The following is a 22,356-nucleotide window of genomic DNA, read 5'->3' on the forward strand; positions in this document are numbered from 1 at the left end:
TCCATAATTATCATCAACCCCATTGTTTTAAAAACTCTGTTAAGGTGAGAGAAATGGATTCTCAACCAGTGCATGGTAGTATCAATAATAATTCATGGGCATTCTTTATTCATTGAGTTCATGATATTAATTAGGACATGGACTCAGAGCTATCATTATGGGATGGAGATAGGTTACCCTTGCCTATGTGCTTATTCACTAGGACCCACAAGCTGGGGTACAGGGAAGAGCTACAGAAGACAGCAAATCCATAGAGAGTCGAATTTTTTACCCTTTGCCTTAAATATGCTTAACTTAAAAAAAAGCATAATGGCTAGCTAACAAATCTATCCTTCAGTCCTATGTTCTTAAGTGTCTTCTCCACTAGAGATCGTTGTGGTGGTCAAGTATTCTCCTCTGTTGTCTCCCTGTGGACTGACTCTAAACCATGTCATCCAAAGTGTCTCTACTAATTTCATCGTGCTCACAGAGATTTATGGTTATCATAAGTCCTCAAGTTGTACATTTTTGTTTCCTTTTCTTAAAAAAAAAAGGGAAATCAACATATTTGCCAAGAATTTCTTACATGAATACATTTGCACACTGACTGCACTTTATACAAAGCTGTTTCTGACTTTTATAAAGCTTTGCGTTCCCAAGACATAAATGCTACATATAAGCAAAAACTGTAAATCACACAGTTAAGAAGAAATGGATTAAATTAGAATATTTTTAATATGACATATTTCTGGCAAACTAAGAAGAAAAGTTACCCTAGGGTATGTGAAACCATTTAAATATCAAATATGTAAATATTTTTCTTATTGATGAAAGGTTCAAAGGTTATCCTAGAGTATAAACTGCTACTATTGGGTGAACTAAATGAAAGAATTTTCCAATGTGAACAATACTTGAAAAATTTTAAGGTAAAGCTCAAATATTTATCTCTAAACTAAAAATTAGGATTAATAATAAATGTGAGTTATTATGAGATAAATTTGCTTTTTTGGTCAGAGAGTAAAACAATAATGTGAAACCCTTTATTTGATGTTGATCAGGTTAAAACAAAATCCAGACTAGGTAACAAAAAGAAGGTAAATGTAGTGAGAAAGATGTAAAACCAAGGTCCTAGGGATAATGTAATTTCCTTCTCTGGCCAGTGAAACTTTTAGGGGTTCTGAGGGGGACCTAAAGTGTAAGGACATGACTGCTCCATCTGGACTGCTCCATCCAGATGCAGTATATATTACTTCTATGCTCTAGTTTTTCTGGTCTCTCAACTTTTCAGAGCAGGGTATATGTTACTGGTGTAAATAAACTTATTCAAATGTTCCTTCCTTTACTGACTTTTGTTTCAACAACCACATCCCCACTTCACTGGTTATTTTTAAAACCAAGGCTTTATTAGTGTGAAAACAATTTATTAATGGGAGAAGGTATTACTGAGTAACAACAACTTTCTCTCTGTAGAATTTTATGTAGAATTATCTACTATATTTTTCCTTTCTTAAACTGTTTATTGGGGGATATAACTCCTGGAACTTTAAAAGTACGGAGACGTTATAGTTCAAAGAGGAAATAGACTTGCTGAATTATAATATGAAAAATCAAAGCACTCTGTACAAGATGAAAAATAACCTCCTTACCTTATGATTTGACAAAAAGCAGGTTAAGCTAAACAGCATTTTATTCAAATGAGATAACATTTCACTCTTTTAAAATTATGTTCTTCGAGCACACCATTAATAAGCAGAGTGCAGAGAACGATTCAACTAAACAATTTTCAGAGCTCCTTTGTGCTAATATCTTCAGCTGTGATCAATATAACCATATGTATTATGCTGAATTATGCATTTCAGCTAAAGATAGAAAGGAACTTTCAAAAGCAGGCCCTTAAACACATGCAGTTAATTTAAGCATTAACCAAATGCAAACTGCATTTACATATCCTCCCCCCACATATTCACACAATCTGAAACTAATTTGTACCTTGAATAAAGAGGTGAGTATTCTCTAAAAATAATTTGCCAGTTAGATGAATGACTACAAGAAGCCAGGGAAACATCTTCTGGCAGAGAACACTTGATACATAAGAAAGTAAATGTGTGAAGAGACTTCAAAGTAAAATGAAACAGTTTCAAAATCTGTAATACAAAAAGGAATTTTCTAAATATTAAAAGGTTTCCTTAAATAGATAAATTCAATTTTTGGTTTAATACTTCCTGGAAAAAAATTGTTTAAAGGCTGTATTATTTTTCTTATAATCTATCTGAACATTTTCACAAAGAAACAAAAACTTGAAACTAGTAGAACTGTAAATTTCAGGTATTCAAGCAAAAATAACTAAAATAAGTTGAACTAAAAAAAAAAAACAGATTTGGTTCTAGCAGTTTTTCTTAAGCAAATAATTGGATAAACGTGTAAAGATCTGTGCAGAAAGATGTTCATGATACTTAAAAAAGCTGAAGCTATTTAAAAATTCATCAATAGACGGCTGTTAAACTGTCTATGGCAGATCCTCACACTGGAAAACTATGACAGCCATTATGAATGATGATGTGGATTTACCATATACTTTTTTAAAAAGCACATTAAATTACATGTATACTTATAGAAACAACTCTGGAAAGACATATATAAATAATAGTGATTATTTTGTGGGTTGTGGGATTGAGTGACTTTTAGAAGAAATTTTTTTGTTTATTGGACTCTTCTTTTTTAATAATGCACATGAGTTATTTTCATTATTTAAAAAATCTGAAAAGACTTAAGAACCAGTAAGAAAAAAAGATAAGGAATGCACTAGTTGCATTAAAATAACTTAGCAATTGTTGTTTTAAAAATTTATAAGAACCCCCAGAATTAATCCAACAGCAATAAATAGGTTTTCTTAACAACAACAAAAAAAGACCACTAAGATTCTATCCTCTTAAAAGAGTTTCTTTCCAGAGAACAATGTAAATGTGAAAAGATGAGAGTTTGGAAATTTGGGTATCTAGGGAAGAACAGAAAGCAAAGGAGAAAGGTTTATTTCATTTCTCTTTCCTTTAGAACGAACAGAGAGGAAATATAGAGAACTTCTACTTTGGTGGAAGACTTTATTGAGCAACTACTAAACAAAGCACTCTGTTAGGTATAAAATGCTACACATTAAAATCAGGAACTATATATCTTTGACGTAGAAACTTTAAAATATCCACCCAGTCAGAAATCACGTCACCATTTTATTCTACTCACAATCTTCTAGAAAAAAATTCAGAAACCATCTGCCATCAAATTTAACCACTTGGTAAATATAAATACTGCATATATATTTCATTGAGATTAACACCCCATTGATTACAAGATGTGCTCCAATTTCAGACTTCTTAAAATGCTAAAAAAAAATCAGACCATAATTTAAAAAAATGTTATCACCTTTTTAATGATGCTAAAAAGATGCTTCTCAAATTCAGAGATATTAAAATGGGAAAAAAAATCTTTCTTAGAGTTAACAAAATATGGCAGTGTGATCTAAATCAATATAGAGAATACTGCCTAGATATGTAATTGTTTTTTTTAACTGAGTCCGTATTAAACATTTAAATGTTCTCATGCAACTGAACTGCAAATGTTCAAAAGGAGCAACCTTAATCAGTGGGTTTATCTAGCAGATGAGCAAACACGTACAACACTTGGAGCAAATAATTCACTTTCCTGGTTGTGCATTTGTGAGTATACGTGTGTATAAGATAGTAGAGCAGACATCTACTTTAGTATAAATTATTTTACTTCTATGAGACAAGAAGGGTGAGATCTGGGACTCATAAAGTATAACTTATTAATGATTATTATTTTAGCAGGGACATCTTGACAAGGCTTCTGTGTTTAAGTTCTCTGTCACAGAGTAGAATTGGACATTTCACTATTAGAGAGGTCTTCCTTGTCTGCCAGATCAAAAACAGCCAAGAGAGACTTCCGCCCTTCTCGGCTGTCTTCCACTGCCATTTTTCCCCCTTTGCACTTGCCACCACCTGATGTACTGCATATTTATTTAATTACTATCAGTTTCTCCCTCTCAAATTTATGCTGCATGAGGACTAGGTCTTTGTTTTATTCGTTGCTGGATCCCTGGAACTTAGAATAGTGCCTAGCACATACTGGTGCTCAATCAGCACTTGTTGAGTTGAATAAATTTAGGAAAATTAAACAAACTAAAGACAACCTGAACAAGAGTAACTCTGAGGAAAACTAATTTGTTTGGCATGTATGCTAAGCTGAGTAAAGGGAAATTTGCAGCAAGCACTAAACTCATAAAAGCGAATGACTCTTCATACCGGCTGTGTCCCCAGTACGCAGCAAGGTGCCTGGCAAAGCAACAGGCACCACAATGGGTACTTATCAAGTCAGTGAATAACGATGAATAACATGCATGTTCGAAATGAGTAAGTCAGGAGTCATTTCATATGTACCTCTTTCAGTTTTTAATCTGTCAAGGATTTCAGTTTTGTCTGTTAAATCGGATTTTAAGGCTGTCTCGAGTTGAGCAATCTGTATTTTCAGCTGCTGTTCCTTTAACTTCCATTGCTCTTCATGGGCGGCACTGAAGGCACTGCAAGACACACGTGACAGGCAGGGAAAGCTTGGAAATCAGCGTCAACCGAAAATAATAAAGAGAAAAGCTTTTAGTGGCACAGAGACCACTGTCATCATGTCTTAGGAATTAAGTAAACATATGCTGGTCTGCTGCTGTTGAAACCAAGGCGCCTTTCTCAGGCTGCGGTTAGGGAACATGAAAGAGTTTGTGGGATGAGCAAAGGAACTGGCCTTAATTTAGAGCTCTAAAGTCAGAAAAGTTGGCAGTGTGCAGCTTTTGTGGGACTACTAAAGGAATTCAGATACTGTACATAGTCCAAAGGAATCCACAATTCCAAACCTCAGCAGTAGACCTCAGACAAAACCATCCTCTCCCACGAATGCACCCTCTTAATACAGAGAAATGGGACTCTCCACCTGATCGTTAATTCTAGAGTTTGAACTTTTAAAGAGTCTGTGATAAAAACATATCCACAAAATGTGGCGATTCTGATATTAAACAGCAGTGATCATATAATTTTTTTCCTAAAAAGCAAACAGCAGCAGGCTAAGAACAACCAGTTTTACACTGTTACACATGATTGGGGTGAGAACCCAGTGAGAGGACCTTGATAATAATGTTACAGATAGAATTATTATTCATTAATAAAAGTAGCAGTTTAAACTATCATAAAAATCTACTAATGATCAGACATAGGACACTGGAAGAATCAGCTGCAAAATAACCAAGTAGTATACAGAAGGTATACAGTAAACATTTGTTTAGGTCACTGGTTTCCAAACACTGGCCTAAAACACTGGTGCTAGGTTAAAAATGCAGATCCTGGGGCCCAGGAATTCATAGTTTTATAAAGTTCCCCAGGTGATAACCAGGTTTTGGAAAAACTGACCTTGATTTGTATTTCAGCAGAAAACTATTATCTGTGAGCCTTGATATGACTGAATAATTATCAGCAGCTTTGACCCTTCTACTTATTTTTAAACCCAGTAAAGGAAGCAGAAATTTACTAAATCTGGTTTTGAACTGATGATGAAACAAATGGAAAAGAAACTTGTTACTGAAAATTGCCGAAACTTGTTACTGAAAATTGCCGTAAATGTTGCTCCACCCCCCCCACCCCCCGCCCCGGCTAGTCTGAGGTTTTATTCCAAAAGAGATACTTTTCTGGGAGGCATATCTTTCAAAAGAACAAAAAACTGTGTATTTATTTTACAGTTTGAATGTTTTTATTGCATTTAAAATAACATGACCTTAAAAATAAATAGAATTCTAGAAGTTTCTCTAAATATGACATCTGTTTTTTCTATCAGTATTCTCATTTCACATATGGAACCTTAAAAAAATACATGGATCTGATATATCAATGTTTCATGTTAATTTTATCAAAGGTAGAGTTACCTAGGTTTAAATGAAATCCAAATATGTACTTTAAATACTGAAGTAAAGAATATCCCCTTACATTTTCATTTTTTTACACAAATATATTTCCATGTCTGGTCAAATTATGTATACCAAACACATAAAAATATGCATATACGTGAGTGTATATGTGTGTATGCATGTGTGTGTGTGTTTTATATTATTAAAAACATGTACTACCCGGAAAAAAAAATTAGCATGATGAAATAGGCACAACCATACATTATATCAGCTGCTAAAAATTAGAAACAGTAGTATTCCAATAGCATTAGTACCAGCAAAAAGATCACCAACAGTTAATCTGGCAGAAACATCAGAAGCTGTATGTGTTTAAATTAAGAACAATTTAGCAGCCTGGTTTTTCCAAACCCACAAAATACTAGTGTAAATCAGCATAAGTCACTCTGAATTTAGTCCACTGCTATCTTCCCTCTAAATTTAGGATTACATTCCACTGGAGTTTCATGAGGAATTCCTTTTGAATTTACTGTATTCCTCTATGCTTGGAGCCATCTGTGTAACTATAAATGGTAAACCACATCTGGCTCCATTTTCTTTGTAGAGGCTGTGTACATGATTAAATCTGCATATGTGAACAGTCTTTGAGAACCCTTTATTCATGAAAATGTTTTTGTACATTGCCTACAGTGACAACTGAGGAAGGGATCATAGTTGGTCTTTGTGCACATTTCATTGTTACATTATGTTGCTGGAGTGATAAAGAATCCATCTGCAATGGAATGCCCATTGGTTCCTGTGGTCACTGGCATGTCCACTGGCAGTCATGGGTCAGCATACTGTAAGTACACACCCTTGATCAACAACATGGTAAGATTAAAAAAAAAAGAGCTGAAGAATTCACCTCTACCCTAAAGTCTTTTTTCTTACAGAAGGAATTCCTTTTATTCCAATGTTCAAGGGCATCGTAATGTGAGAGATAGGGAAGAATAAGCTCTAATCCTCCATAAGGAAATCCATAGGTACCTTAGTTAGGCCTAATGGAAATTAAATGCATATTAACATGGGGATATTTCACTTACTAAAGGAAAAATGATTGCCCCAATGTACCCAGTTTGATTTCTGAGAAGCACAAAGTGCTCATTTAGGATCATATGAGCTTCCATGTTTCTTAGAAGATTATAGGGGGTCAGGTGTTCGATTTACAGAAATAGAACACAGAGACTCTATGGATGGTCAGTAGCATGCCCTTAAATTTTGGATATTAGATGACTATCACGTTGTAAAAACTTGAATCATTCAATTCTTAAAATGGTTACTATCATCTTCAGAAACTGGACCAACTCTTCTTTTAAATATGCATTGGATTAGTGTCTCTCAGGAGTTAATACCTTAGAATCACCTTTAAGAGAGTCTCTGGATTTAAAACTCAAATTGGCTGAATCTGAATTGAATGGTGTTGGGGGTGAGGGACAAGGGCAGGTGGGGAGGTTTCACAGGGGGGTTAAACCTCCATTTCACTGTTTTCAGGTTACTGATATACATTATAGTTGAGGGACTATTGCATTCATCAGCTGCATTACCCTAAAACTATATACTAATTTCAAAAATGGGACACAGCTTTACTATATTATAGTATAGCTTTTCTCTCTGACCAAATTGAAAGATTTAATTGCAAAAAATTTTAATGAACATTTCTTAAAGTTATACTCATTGCTTGGCAAAGTATCAAAAATGTTTTGACATATTAAAAATGGCTCATACCAAATACTAGCATGAAGATTTTATCTTACCAGATGTTTCTCTAATATGTCATATGTCAAGTAATAAACACATTCAAAATACCATTTGAAAAGGAAGATGAGAATGCAATCTGCACATCACATTTTTCTACTGAAAACCAGCCAATTCTGAATAACAAACAAATGCTCCCCTCTTAAAAACATGCTATCACTATGACTAACCAAACAGGGAATATATGTAGTTTGTGATGAGCCTTACTTATTGGCAACAATGAATAACACTGCCATGAAATCCAAGAGCTGTAAAGAATCCTGGCGAGGATGTTGATTTTTGTAGAGTTTTTTCAACTATGCTTCTGAAAACACATTATATATTTAAAAAACTGTATTAGAGAATTTTATAGTCCTATTTACTATCATGTGTGCTTGCTGGATTTTGTCCCTAAGTGACATTTTTTTTTTTGACACAAATGTTTTGACACTCATTATACCCATTTACTTCTACACACTTCACACAAAATTCAAGTGTAAGCAGCATAATGAAGTCTGTTTTTAATGTGGCAGGGAAAAAAAGGTTGCTCAAGCACAAAACACTAAAATAAAACCCTCCAAAGTCAGATTTACACTCTTAGATCACCTTCTAATATGGAAAGATAAATTTCATGATGATAAACTGAGAAAAACATGCCTTTCTTAAAATGTCATTTATGCATTATTCCCAACAAAGTTTAATGTTTTTTTTTTTTTTAAAGTTTAATGTTTTTTATTACAAGAAAGTATATTCAGTAGATTCTCATACTGAAGGGGAGTAGAAAATGTAAAAGTAATGACCAAATGGCACTTATACACATGTATTAAGTTCATGCTAAATTACTTGAAATTATAAGACGTTAAGATAAATATTTATAAATTAATAAAAATTTCAAAATCTATGAGAGTTCTATTATTCCATGAATGTTTCCCTCTTGCACATATAATTTTCCATTGCAATTAAAATCAGAGAGATAGACATAGGGAAAAAAAAATCAAGTTTCAGGTTCAGAAGAAATGGATTCTAGTCTTATACTGGGGTTTCAGCAATGCTGAAACTGACTCTGTACAGGTTTCTTAATTTTTCTTGAGTCTTAATTCCCTCATTTATAAGATATGGGGATAACATTTTCTCTGCCATATTATATGGTGATTGTGTGATCTATACAATGAAATTTTAAGATTTCAAACATACAACTACCAAACAGGCATATATCAATATAAACCTATGCATTATTCTGTAGAGACAGATACAATAGGATAATAAATGCTTTACATAAAATTAATCAGGGCTGATGAGAGTGGGACCAGAACAAAGCACTAGGGCCACATGGTCTGGAAGGGGGTCCAAGGGAAATTTCACATGAAGAGTTTTTGCCAGTCTGTCCTCGCTGGAGAGCCCAGGATGTTACTTTGATGTTTGAACCTGCTACTGGTCACCTTTAATATAATAAGCCACTGTGCAAAGATAATTAACACTAGGATAAGCAACGCAGGTGATACTATACAATGACATGTCACATTAATTTAGGTATTTTCTCAAAGTAAACCAAAATAAAAGCCTCTCCTTGCTACTTGTTTAATTTGTAAGATGTAAATTTAGCTTACAAAACATATCAAACAAAACCCAGTTAAAAAGTTAAAGCTATATCTCTAGATCAGATAGCTATTTTCTGATGTTTCAGAATGTGAACAATTAGAAGCAACTGTTGAATATCAGCTCTAACATAAATATATATGTCAATATATACAAAATTTACTTACATGTAAATCTGTATTTATCACTTATCGGTATCATACATTGAACAGACTTATAAGTACACACACGTGTGTATCACTTAATTAAACAGAGTTGTGGAGCAGAATTTTGTTTCTAACATTACTAGAAAGGATTAGTTTTTAAAATACCATAATTATGAAGCAGATTTAAAAAAAAAAGGAAAGCAGCTCTCTAAAATACATCTTAGGATAAAGATGCGGTGTTTCTCTTTTTAAGAACCAGAAAAAACTAACACCTTTACTTCTCATCAACGGAATTAGGCTCAGCTAACAAGCTGGGTAGCCGAGCAGAACAAACAAGGGCTTGAAGAGACCAAGAGAGGTTCAAATATGATCTCTATTACTTCATAGCTTTAAGAACTCAGGTAAATTTCCCTAATTCTATTTTATTTTCAATTTCTCCAAAGTGGGCATTAACAATACCTGCATTTCCAAGTTGCTGTAAGGAATTTATACCAATGCATAAGCAGGGTATTTATCACAGTGCCTGCACACTTGCAGTCTGTGTTCAAGAAATGAGAGCAGTTTGTCCTGACAACAAAGTGATAGTTTCTTAGTAACAGACTGCTGTTCAGGTTAAAGAACTTATTACCAATCCCTTAAAAAAAGCTTATTTTTCTTTTGTTACATGTATAGATTTCTTGCAATCAGCTGTGGCTAATTCTTTCATCAATATTAGGTTTTCTGACATTCAGTGTTTTGATAGAAAAGATCTCAAACAAGAGAAGGAGAGAACACATGGAATCACGATTTACCTGTTATAAAGTTTATCATAGTTTTCCTTTAAAAGTTCCCGCTCCTTTTCTAAATCACTAATTCTATCCTGCAGCTGAAATGAAAAGAAAATTACACACTAAGGATATAAAACCACCTAGGGATAAAAAACAAAAACATACGAGGAGACAAACATGTTTCAGTCTTGATTTCTACATTGCAGCCGTGAGCTAGACCACGTATGTTGTCTGAATCTAATTTAGCATCAGTTTTTTCCAAGTTGCTAAGTAAACATGAAATTAATATTTCTGTTTTAATTTACTAAGAACGTATGCACTGCTTTATGGCAACATGTGCCAAAACTCAATAAAGGATGTGTTAAAAGCTTGCTATTAGGTTTGGGGAAACATAATATTTTTTTACTCTCCTCCCTGATGGATTCCATCATTATATTCATTTTGTATAAATTTCCAATTCCTCCCCTCCCAAAATTAAAGGATTAAGCTTTCTTTTGGTTTGTGGTTCAAACAAATTGTGTCAGTCACTACTTACTCTGAACACACAATTTCTCATGTTACCTGGAATTTACAAAGAAACAGTAGTACATCTTTCAAATGACTGAACAAATTAAACTATATACCTTGCTTTATCCCAATATATAAATGAATAATATTTTTAGAAATAAATGTAGGTCAATAATTATATATTGATGACTAAAATGTAGCTTTCTGAATTTATTTCTAGTATTTCAGTTTAATTCACCAGTATATTTTGTTGTTACAACCTTTTCCCATGGATCAGAGTACTCTTAAAATTCATTCCCTTCTCAAAATTCTCTTTTGATGCCAGTATGAGACACTGTAAAAGATTCTTCCAAGATGACAAGAGAAAGTAGGCATCTTATTTCATTTCCATGCTCTTTAAGGACAAAGTTATCAGACTACAGAAAGATTGTGCTAGCTGGGGAACATGAGAAGCAACATGAGTAGGAAGATGAGTTTTTAAACAACTTCTTAGAAAAAAAATAATTTCTCAAAATTGCTGACACTGTACGGCAGAACATTCTCCTCCTTAGAGACAGATATATTCCTATAATTGTTCTGACATCTCAAATGACTAATAAGCTGTTAAGACTGAGACAGTTATATTCCTCAGGTAATCTGGTATCCGTTTAAAAATGTCATGGTTAAAAAAAGCCATGGTTTTCCTTTCCTCAAGGATCCTTAATCCTTTAGATACACAGTGGATCTCAGTACATTTGTAAGTATTGTTAAGTACCGATTTGCCATGCACATATTACTGGGTGTGCTCAAAGTGCCATGGATGTAGTTTAGGATTCTGAAGTCAATATAATATTTAAAATGTCTCTATTTGACTTTTTCAAAACAGTTACAGACAAGTTTTAATGCAACGAATGGCTAAACATTTTAGGAGCTTACCTCTTCTATTCTTCTTTCAGAAAATGTCATGGAACAGTTACAGACAAGTTTTAATGCAACGAATGGCTAAACATTTTAGGAGCTTACCTCTTCTATTCTTCTTTCAGAAAATGTCATGGAACGTAACTGTTTCTCAAGACTGCAGCATTTTAAACGTTGTTCTTTAAGTTGCAGATTTAGCTCATCTCCATTTGCCATTAAGGCATCATGGCTGATCCGGAGAGTTTTTTGCTTCTAAAAAACAAAAAGAAAATCCTTTCAAAACTATTTTTGGATTCTGCTTTGAATGAATGATTACCACTCCAAAAAATGAATTTACTCCAGAAGTTCATGTTACACAGTTTATTCTTTATCTTACCAACATTGTATATGTGCTATTTTATTAATGTGCTACTATACAATGTATAATGTCTCCATACAAGGTAGTCTTGGCCAAAGGGTTTCACGAGGAAGAAAATATTTTAGCACAGAGTCACACAATGCAGTCTGGTTTTGTCCTTTATTTTATTTTTTCCTAGTTTTTTGACTTGGTGATAGTGGCCAGTGAGTAACTTAGTTTTAACAGATAATTTTTTTTTTTTTCATTTCACTGTGGATGCAGTGGTTGGAAATGCTGTCTAAAAAATGCTGCTGCATGGGTTAAAAATAAATTCTGATCACAAATACTCAAACTGAAAAGATTTGTTGCCACACCAGATAAACAGCTTTGGAAGGTTAGCTTCTAATTTAATACAATTATGAATTTCAATTTCATAAAATAGATACTGAAGTCTTCATTTCAAAAATGGATCTACTAATGAATGTTTTAAATTCAGTTTTATATACTTAAATGCCACATACTTCTTTGAGAAATAAAAAAGGTGATTACACTAAAGTCTTTTCACACAGTCTATATGACCATAACACTTAATGCCTCCTCTGCTAATTTAAATCATTCAAGTTCTACTGAAGTTCTTCAAATTTTTAAAAGAAACATGGATATTGAGACCCTTGAGTTTAATTTTTGTTAATCTTGGTATTATTATAGAATACTATCTTTAACTAGCTTTCTTTGGGCTACCTCAGTGAAGCTGTTGGTCTGAACCTCTCAAATCTCTACCCAACGTCAATCCCAAAAGATGTATCTGTGTTATCAAAGACACTTGCTACTCATGGTATTAAACAAATACCTGGAGTCACTGTAAAATGGAAATCAAAACAGTCAAAGGGATAAATGAATGCAGAATCACTCTTTAATTCCTTTCTTAATTCCTCCTTTAGAGATGGCTTACAACTACATATATTTTAAACCTCCTTCTTCTAACTATCTACTGATAGCACTATCAATCCCACTATCTAATTTCTCTTTCGTACACGCTCATATTTATATGGAAGTCAATGTATTACTTGACATTTAAAGAGGTTACTGCAGGATGGAAGACACTATCCAGAGTATGGTTGAAAATATTTATCTAATTCAACAGTGAATTTAGGCTTCAGATGACCCTATGCTTTGCATCAATTTACTGCTTTCCTTGTTTCAGTACTTCAAAGAAAGCATTGCTTAATATGAATTCTGCTCATCTGGAATGCTTTGGAGTTCATTAATTCCAGAAACTATATTAATTATGCAGTGCCAATAAACAGGAATGCTCTGATGGCACATTCCTGTGGGGCCACAGTCCTTGTAAAAACAACCATGGGGACAAGAGTACCACATACTGTCAACCTCAACGGTGAGGATTTAAAACAAATACACTGACAGGAGACGTGATGGGTATTCAAATATTTTCTGAAACTAGTAGTAAAAAAACAAAATACCACATATCAAAATAGATTTAACAAAACTTGGTTATTAACCTATTCTAAGCACTGATCTATCTCGGACACTTCATAAATGCGTGGAACTGAAGATATATACAAATACATCTAAACCTTCATTGCTATATGCCCATACGATTTCAGATAAAAGGAGTGAAGAACAAATGTTCTCGACATGAGATGACTTATGGTAAATGTGTTTATTATTTTAAGATGACACAGGTATTCATAAAAAGTCCAAGCAGTTATTTCTTTAATTAAGTTATAAATAACTAACCATATCAGAAGGGAAATAATACACACTTGAGAATAAAAAGAGCAATCTTTAAAAATTCCTCTTTAGTGTTATGACCATTCTACTTTAAAAAATGTTTGAACGCTATTTTTGAATCTCTGTATCTATATATCACCGTAATAAAATAATTTATCACAGTACCTCTTGAAGTTGAATAAATTTTCCTTCCATTACTGAAAGGGCATTGCTTTTTTCCACTAGTTGCTTATGAAGCTTAATCAGTTCTACGTTGTCCCGAATGTTTGACCTTCAATGATGTATTTAAGAAAACGACAGAGACAGAATTAAAAATGCAAGACAAAAGGAAAAAAAAAAAAACTGTGGTGAGACTATAATTTTTCATTGACTGTTACGTAGAAAAAAATTTACACACATGCTTATCAGTCATTGAGGTTTCTAGTTTATTATACACTCAGGATAGACTTACTGTTTAAGACCAACCAATAATCATTCTTGAACTTTCATAAATACATAGACTCTCAGAGTTTGAAGGGAGCCCCATATTTGATTTTGTCACTTCTACATCGTATCATTTTATCGTGTCCTGAAAGATGTGCAAAAGGACATCAGTCTTTAGCACAGCCATCATTCCACCACCAAACTTCAGGCTTATTTTAGGGAGGACTATCATAAAATATGCCATACAGCTACTCATCTTTCCACAACTCCCTCGAAACAAATGGTATCATAAGATTATCATTTATTGGAGTTTCCTCCTGGAGTTCAGACTTTTCAAAATATTTCAAAAAAAAAAGTGACTTAGCATTTTATACTAATAATGCCCAAAGCTGGCATTTAAATACGTTGCAGATGTGCCTGTAGCTGTAAGAGATCATTTAACGTCCACAGGGTATATAGAAACTCTATATGCTGCAATACTAGTTTGTATTTTTCCTACTGAGATTAAAGCAAACGCAGAATTTAACAGGAAGATCTTGTTAAAGGTTAATCATAGATCTAAATGAATACCTGTTTTCAAAAGGCATTTATTTTCCTGACAGAGAAAGAAGGTTCCTTAATTTAATATGTTTTACATTCAAAAGTATTTTAAAAATTGTGAGATTTGGTTTTAGACTTCATTTTCTAAGAAAAATAAACACAAAAATCTTAAGTTCAGAAAATATTTCAGTATTTAAAGTAAGTAATTTTACTTCCAAAACTTATCTAGTATACACATATTGGAAAAATTGTCACAACGCCCTACTGGAACCAGAAAATGGACTACAAAGCTCACACATCTGTAAACCAGCTGAGGACTTGAAATACTTAATTTTCCTCTTTGATATTTGAAAGTTCATTGTATTTTGGCATCGGACAGTTAGTTGTCCTCGCACAGAAGATAAACAAGTCCAAGAACCTGGATCTTGCCCAGGGTACAGTCTTAACACAATGTTAAAATAATTATGTGTCTAAAACATGTTATCTAGTAGTTCCGAGCACACATTCAACAGTACACTCACCAATATTCCCCTCAGTATTATTTTTACTTACTAAAAAAATAATAATAATATGAAGGGAAAATATTTTTTGAATAGGTCAATAGAAAATATGCATATTTTTTCATATTTAAAAGTCAAAATTAACTTATCTGTTTTCTCCAGAATTACTTGGTTTGACTGCTCAACAGTAAGTGACATTTACTCTTACAGGAGAGAACATTGTTCAAATAATTTCAATCTCTACTTATATTTTCAGCTGTAATTCATCTTTCATTTTTCTTGTTTTTAAGCATGTTAATATTTTCAAGATTGAATATATATGACATATGTATGAATAACAACTAGTATGTGATGACATTAACAAAAAATTAAGTCCCAACAACCCATTCAGCCTCATAGGGTCATATAAACAGCAGGTTTTAATTTTCAATTTTCTTTGTAAGACAAAGGCCAGTAAGTATCTTGGAAAAACTGTCAGTGGTCTAATTGGTAGATGTTTTCTTGAATATTTCCTAAAGTCCTTGGAGTTTAAACTTTTCATAGTATTGCCAAGAAAGGTGACTTGGTGTTTTATACGAATGATGCCCAATGAGTAGGCACAAATACAACAGAAGTACTATTTAGAAAACAATGATAATAATGTGGTACTTTAAAAAATCAGTTCATTACAGAGTACACCTATTCTGAAACAACATAGCACCTGGAAGTCTTTAATAATTATTCTAAAGTTTTAGGGGCTCTATACATAATGGCTGGGGCTTCCCAGGTGAAAAAATCCACCTCCCAAAGCAGGAGGCTCAAGAGATGCAGGGTTGATCCCTGGGTCTGGACGATCCCCTGGAATAGGAAATGGTAACCCACTTTAGTGTTTAGTATTCTTGCCTGCAAAATTCCACGGACAGAGGAGCCTGGCGGGCTACAGTCAACGGAGTCGCAGAGAGTTGGATACAACTGAGTGACTAAGCATGACAGATAATGGTTATCATTATGATGGGGTATTTCTGATAGTGACAGTGAAAAGGAAAGATCACTTACTGTTAAACTGAGAGTGAAGAGTCGATGATATAAAGTGCATGAAAGTTAAAAGCAACACTGTGATGAATGTGGCCTGGTCTTCAGAAAGGTGTACAATGAAAAATCATCTCAGATCTGCCAATCAACATTTTTACACAGATGAAATACAGTAAAAGGATGCGAGTGTATGTGAGAGAGGAAAGAGGTCATGGAAAGGTGACAAGGAACGTGAGAAGGCTACTCGAAGGCAAGAGGGAGCTAGAGTCCTTGCTAAGTGGCTGGTCCTAGACCTCTGCCTGCAGAGGAAGGCCTCAGGTTGGTTTCCTCTGAAGAGCAGAGACAGACAGGGCTAATTTTATGAACAATATTTTAAGTGACTGCCACATAATATGTTCCTGCCCTGTTCTATGCCCTATGAACGGAACATGAAGTCTTCAGGATGATGACATTTGAACAGAAAGAACAATGCATAGCAAACACATTCAGATGAACTCAGACGGTCATGTACCAATTCATACATGCTGCATTATACATGGTGAAACGATCGGCAAATGGATATCAAGCACACTAATTATGTGCTTTGTAAAAATAAATTTCTCATATTTTTCAACAGGGATTTTGAAAAAAAAAAAAAAACCTATACAAAATTAAGTTGGAAAATGTGGTTTCTTTTCTTTTTTTGCAGACATATTATTTAGAATTATGATCAAATCTTTTAAAACTATGAGAAGAGCTGTTGGCCCATCTCTAAGATTAAAAACAAACTAAAATAAATTAGATTTTATGTTGAAAAAAGTAATCCAGCTCTCAAACCTACGTGCCAAGTTTCTCTCATATAATTTGAAACAGTCAAGCAATAAACTCTGGAAGAGGAATTTCTAATGGAAGCCTTGAAAACACTTGACTCCAGCTCTGCTACTGGGTGCCATAATAAATCCAGAAACTTAAAACCTCAAATATACTGGAGAAGGAAAAACTTTCAGTGGTGCTATGTAATGTATAGTCTAATATGAAAGCTTAAGAAGCCAAAACTTTGCTCCAGTGAAAGTTTCTAATACTTCACTTCCTAGGCACACAGTTCCTCCCCGCCTTCACACACGTTAACCTTTCTTTCTTGGCTACAGTACGGATTATGAATGCTAAAAAAAAAGCTTCTTGATTATTTGATGCAAAGATGTTATAATACCATTTTTAGCACCATTTAGAAGGGAAGGTTTTAGAATACAAAAGGTAGGCTATGAAATTCTGGAAAGTTATTAGGTAAGATATTTATGAGATAGAATGAAGAGGTTCTTTGTGAGTAATAGTGTTAGGCTGACTTAATTTGGAGGATAAGCTTGAAAACAATCTTAGAATTCAAAAAAACTCCACAGGTTTTTTTTTTTTTTTTAAATAGTGGCAGACAGTCTAAGCATACAGGTCATTCCTAGCTCTTTTTAGGGAAACACGTGTGTGCTAAGTCACTTCAGTTGTGTCGAACTCTGTGTGATCCATTGACTATAGTCCACCAGGCTTCTCTGTCCATGGGATTCTCCAGGAAAGAATACTGGAGTGGGTTGCCATGCCCTTCTCCAGGGGATCTTCCTGACCCAGGGACTGAACTCGTGTCTGTCTCCTGTCAATAGAGGACAGAAACGGTATGCACCTAACAGAAGCAGAAGATATTAAGAAGACGTGTAAGAATACACAGAAGAACTATACTAACAAGGTCTTCATGACCCAGATAACAACAATGGTGTGATCTCTAACCTAGAGCCAGACATCCTGGAGTCCAAAGTTAAGGATGCATCATTATGAACAAAGACAGTGGAGGTGATGGAATTCCAGCTAAGCTATTTCAAATTCTAAAAGATCATGCTGTGAAAGTGCTGCACTCAATATGCCAGCAGATTTGGAAAACTCAGCAGTGGCCACAGGACTGGAAAAGGTCAGTTTTCATTCCAATCCCAAAGAATAGTAATGCCAAAGAATGTTTAAACTACTGTACAATTGTACTCATCTCACATGCTAGCAAAGTAATGCTCAAAATTCTCCAAGCTAGGCTTCAACAGTACATGAACTAAGAATCTCCAGATCTTCAAACTGGATTTAGAAAAGGCAGAGGAACCAGAGACCAAATTGCCAACATCCTCTGAAAAAGCAAGGGAATTAAAAAAAAAAAAAATCTACTTCTGCTTCATTGACTATGCTAAAGCCTTTGACTGTGTGGATCAAAACAAACTATGGAAAGTTCTTCAAGAAATGGGAATACTAGACCATCTAACCTGCCTCCTGAGAAATCTGTATGAAGGTAAACAAGCAACAATGAATACCAGTCATGGAACAACAGACTGGTTCCAAATTGGGAAAGGAGTACATCAAGACTGTATATTGTCACCCTGCTTATTTAACTTATATGTAGAGTACATCATGAGAAACACTGGGCTGGATGAAGCACAAGCTGGAATCAAGATTGCCGGGAGAAACATCAATAACCTCAGATATGCAGATGATACCACCCTTATGGCAGAAAGCGAAGAGGAACTGAAGAGCCTCTTGATGAACGTGAAACAGGAGAGCTAAAAGGCTGGCTTAAAGCTCAACATTCAAAAAACTAAGATCATGGCATCTGATCCCATCACTTCATGGCAAATAGGAGGGGAAACAATGGAAATAGTGACAGACTTTATTTTCTTGGGCTCCAAAATCACAGCCAAGAAATTCAAAAACGTTTACTCCTTGGAAGAAAAGCTATGACAAACCTAGACAGCATATTAAAAAACAGAGACAGTACTTCTCTGGCAAAAGTCTGTCTAGTCAAAGCTATGGTTTTTCCAGTAGTCAGGTATGGATGTGAGAGTTGGACCATAATGAAAGCTGAGCGCCGAAGAACTGATACTTTGAAACTGTGGTGCTGGAGAAGACTCTTGAGAGTCCCTTGGACTGCAAGGAGATCAACCCAGTCAATCCTAAAAGAAATCAGTCCTGAATATTCATTAGAAGGACTGGTGCTGAAGCTGAAGCTCCAATACTTTGGCCACCTGATGCGAAGAACTGACTCACTGGAAAAGACCCTGCTGGAAAAGACTGAAGGCAGGAGAAGGGGACGACAGAGGACGAGATGGTTGGATGGCATCACCGACTCGATGGACGTGAGTTTGAGTAAGCTCTGGCAGTTGGTGATGGACAGGAACACCTGGTGTGCTGTAGTCTTACGGGGTTGCAAAGAGTTGGACGTGACTGAGTGACTGAACTGAACTGTCTCCTGTATTGGCAGGAGACAAAGGTAACAATAGAGTATCACTCCTAAGTAGAATTACAGGAGGTTACTAGAAAATTAAATGGAATAAGCTTCACTAAAATAGCTGAGCAAAGTCTATTTGAAAGGTCATGACTTTGTTCAAAACTGCAACTTAGTTCATAGATGAAAAATAATGCTCCCTCATTTTAGATGCATAAAGGAAAAAGTTTGTATGTGTATGCTTATTTGCCTGTGGATTGCATCTTTCTTGTGGTATTGGGTCAAAACATAAATAAGAACTCAATATTTTCTTATTCTCAAACACCTACAGGGAATGGAAGGGGACAGTTATATAGGCCTTTCTACATGGACATAATCATACTCTTCTGAAAATAGAGGGAGCACTCCCAAAGATTGGTTGGGGACAGGAAGGACCCAAATCCTGGCTCATCTTCTTAAGGGGCCATTTTGAAGTTCAAGTTTGTGGATTCTGACCAGTAATGAGAATTTGAGAATTATATTCAATATATCAGAAAGCCCAATGAGAAATGTAGACTTACTGGCAATTGAGTTTTACAAGTGAACTAAAGGCCTTATATTGTTTTTACTTTTTGATAGAATTATAGCAAATCAGTGCAAAATTATAGGCTATGTCACAATTATCTTGAAATGATTAGCATGATACAGGTTTTGGATGAAAAAAAAAACAAACCCCAACAAATTGATTAAATTACTGTATACTGCTTAGTTAAGAGGCAAAAATCTTTCAGAATCACAAGGTGCCTGGGGATAAAAGCAACTGTTGTTTTAAAGGACAGAGAACCACTCACTCATTTCAGCCTTTTCATTTCACAGCTGGGGCAGCTACCTGAGGCTTGGAGAAGTAAAGCATTCTGCCAGTTTCTACATGAGGGAGCCAGGTCTAAGAGATAAATTCTTCCCACTCTTGTGCTTCCTTCCTCTGAGATGTTCCTAAGTTTTAGCTTTCCTTCCACTATGAAGTACACTTTAATACATTAGTTACTGTTAATTTTGATAATTTCTGTGGTTTAAATATAAAGTGCCTGGGAAACATGCCAAGCAGCTATCACAAACTAATCTTAGATAACAGTCATAATAAAAAACATGGGGATAAAAGACATAGTATTTGAGCTTGATAACTTTTCACTAGGCAAATTCTAAGGTACTCAAAACACCAGTAGGAACTTGTTGGATATATTTTTTAAAGATGACAGATCACCTCTCTGTATCAGTGATGTCTACATGGTTGTCCCTAGCCCCAGTTTCCCTTCCATCTGCGAGCCAGATGTGCCCTCTAAATTAGGGGGCTGGGCAATCGGACAAATCCAAATGGAGGGGCACTCTGCAAACAACCATCATCAGTGGTCTGGAAGACTAGGGAACCTCTTGAGAATGAGGGAATCCTAAAAAGTCGTGACGATTAATTACAATACATGGTCCTTGGTTGGATACGAGGTTAAAACAAGAAAAACAAAAGAAAAATAGCAATTAAAAACAAAATAAAAAATAAAAATAGCTATCAAGGATATTAATGGGATAATGGGGTGTTCACTGGAAGGACTGATGCTGAAGCTGAAACTCCAGTACTTTGGCCACCTCACGCAAAGAGTTGACTCATTGGAAAAGACGCAGATGCTGGGAGGGATTGGGGGCGGGAGGAGAAGGGGACGACAGAGGATGAGATGGCTGGATGGCATCACCGGCTAGATGGACATGAGTTTGAGTGAACTCCAGGAGTTGGTGATGGACAGGGAGGCCTGGCGTGTTGTGATTCATGGGGTTGCGAAGAGTCGGACACGACTGAGCGACTGAACTGAACTGACTGTATCATTCATTGTGAAATGTCCTGAATGTGTGATAGGTGTCCTGTGGTTATGTAGGAAGATGTCCTTGTTCATAGAAGGTGCTCAGCAGTGTAGAGACGGTGGCATGGTATATGCACCTAACTCTGAGAGAGAGAGAGAGAAGACACAGGGAAGGAGGGGAGTGGGCCTGTGCCTGAGGGGGCAGAATGCAGGACAGGCTGTGCCATTCACAAACATGCCAAGAGGTGAAAGGCATGTGTGTTCAAGGTACTAATTCTTGCAACTTTGCTGCAGGTTTGCCATTTTTCAAAATGAAATGCTGGGGAAGACCTCTGAGTGCCAGGAAGTAATCTGCATCTGTGCACAGCTGGAAAGATGGAGCCCCAAAAGCCAAGCTGCACGGCTGCAGAAGGTCTCTGTGTTTTTAAGATCCGAGAGTGTGCCGTCAACCAAAGGGAAGAGGACAAGTCAGAGTGTTTGAAATATTTATGGGTTAAATTTCTTCCAGTGGGACATTATGGCACTTACACGATTTTTAATTAAGAAGGTAAACACCCTAACATTTACTTAAAAAAAAAAAAACAAAAACACTTAGTACAAACTACTTACACATTTGGTAAGAGTATAAATATTTGGGGAGTTGAAAAAGTCAGTAAAAGGTAAAATCATCCTGATTTTAATGTTCATGTACATGTGTTCACTGGTTACTGCTTTGCATTTAATTTAAGAAGGCCTTTTTAATAAGCAGAAAATGTGCATTTTTATATTGTTTAAATTTTAATATGGATTTTTGTTCAAAACAACACAGACATTCAGGCTACTTGTAAATGATACAAGATTTTTTGCTAATGAGGCATTATGTAGAACATATGCAAAAATCACAACTCAGTCTTCCAAAATAGACCACAATAACAGGAAAAAACATGATTTTAATAAAAAAGAGCAGTACTGGGCTTTTACTTCAAAGCAATTAAGGGCTTTGGATAACCAAAAGTTTATGTCAAGCTGATGCCAAACCAAACTGGTCTATTAAACACATACTACGAAGAGTTTCTGTAATATTCTATGAAAAGGCTCTTTGCCATAAATATCAGGCACCACACTCTGAAGATTACAACTACTTTAG

General features: G+C 35.1%; 1 protein-coding gene across 4 annotated transcripts in view; it reads right to left on the reverse strand.

Moving 5' to 3' along the window:
• The window catches only part of RPGRIP1L (RPGRIP1 like), a 97,791-nt gene that overhangs the window by 58,678 nt on the left and 16,757 nt on the right, over nucleotides 1–22,356 (reverse strand). For all 4 annotated transcript variants that reach the window (XM_059877427.1, XM_010814627.4, XM_010814626.4 and 1 more), the window contains exons 7-10: nucleotides 13,873–13,978; nucleotides 11,724–11,870; nucleotides 10,239–10,312; nucleotides 4,431–4,570 (exon numbers count right to left, since the gene is read on the reverse strand). In XM_059877427.1, the coding sequence (XP_059733410.1) occupies nucleotides 4,431–4,570; nucleotides 10,239–10,312; nucleotides 11,724–11,870; nucleotides 13,873–13,978 (467 nt within the window). The remainder of the gene's footprint in view (nucleotides 1–4,430; nucleotides 4,571–10,238; nucleotides 10,313–11,723; nucleotides 11,871–13,872; nucleotides 13,979–22,356) is intronic.

The sequence above is a fragment of the Bos taurus genome, chromosome 18, assembly GCF_002263795.3.
Source record: "Bos taurus isolate L1 Dominette 01449 registration number 42190680 breed Hereford chromosome 18, ARS-UCD2.0, whole genome shotgun sequence".
Lineage (NCBI taxonomy): Eukaryota > Metazoa > Chordata > Mammalia > Artiodactyla > Bovidae > Bos > Bos taurus.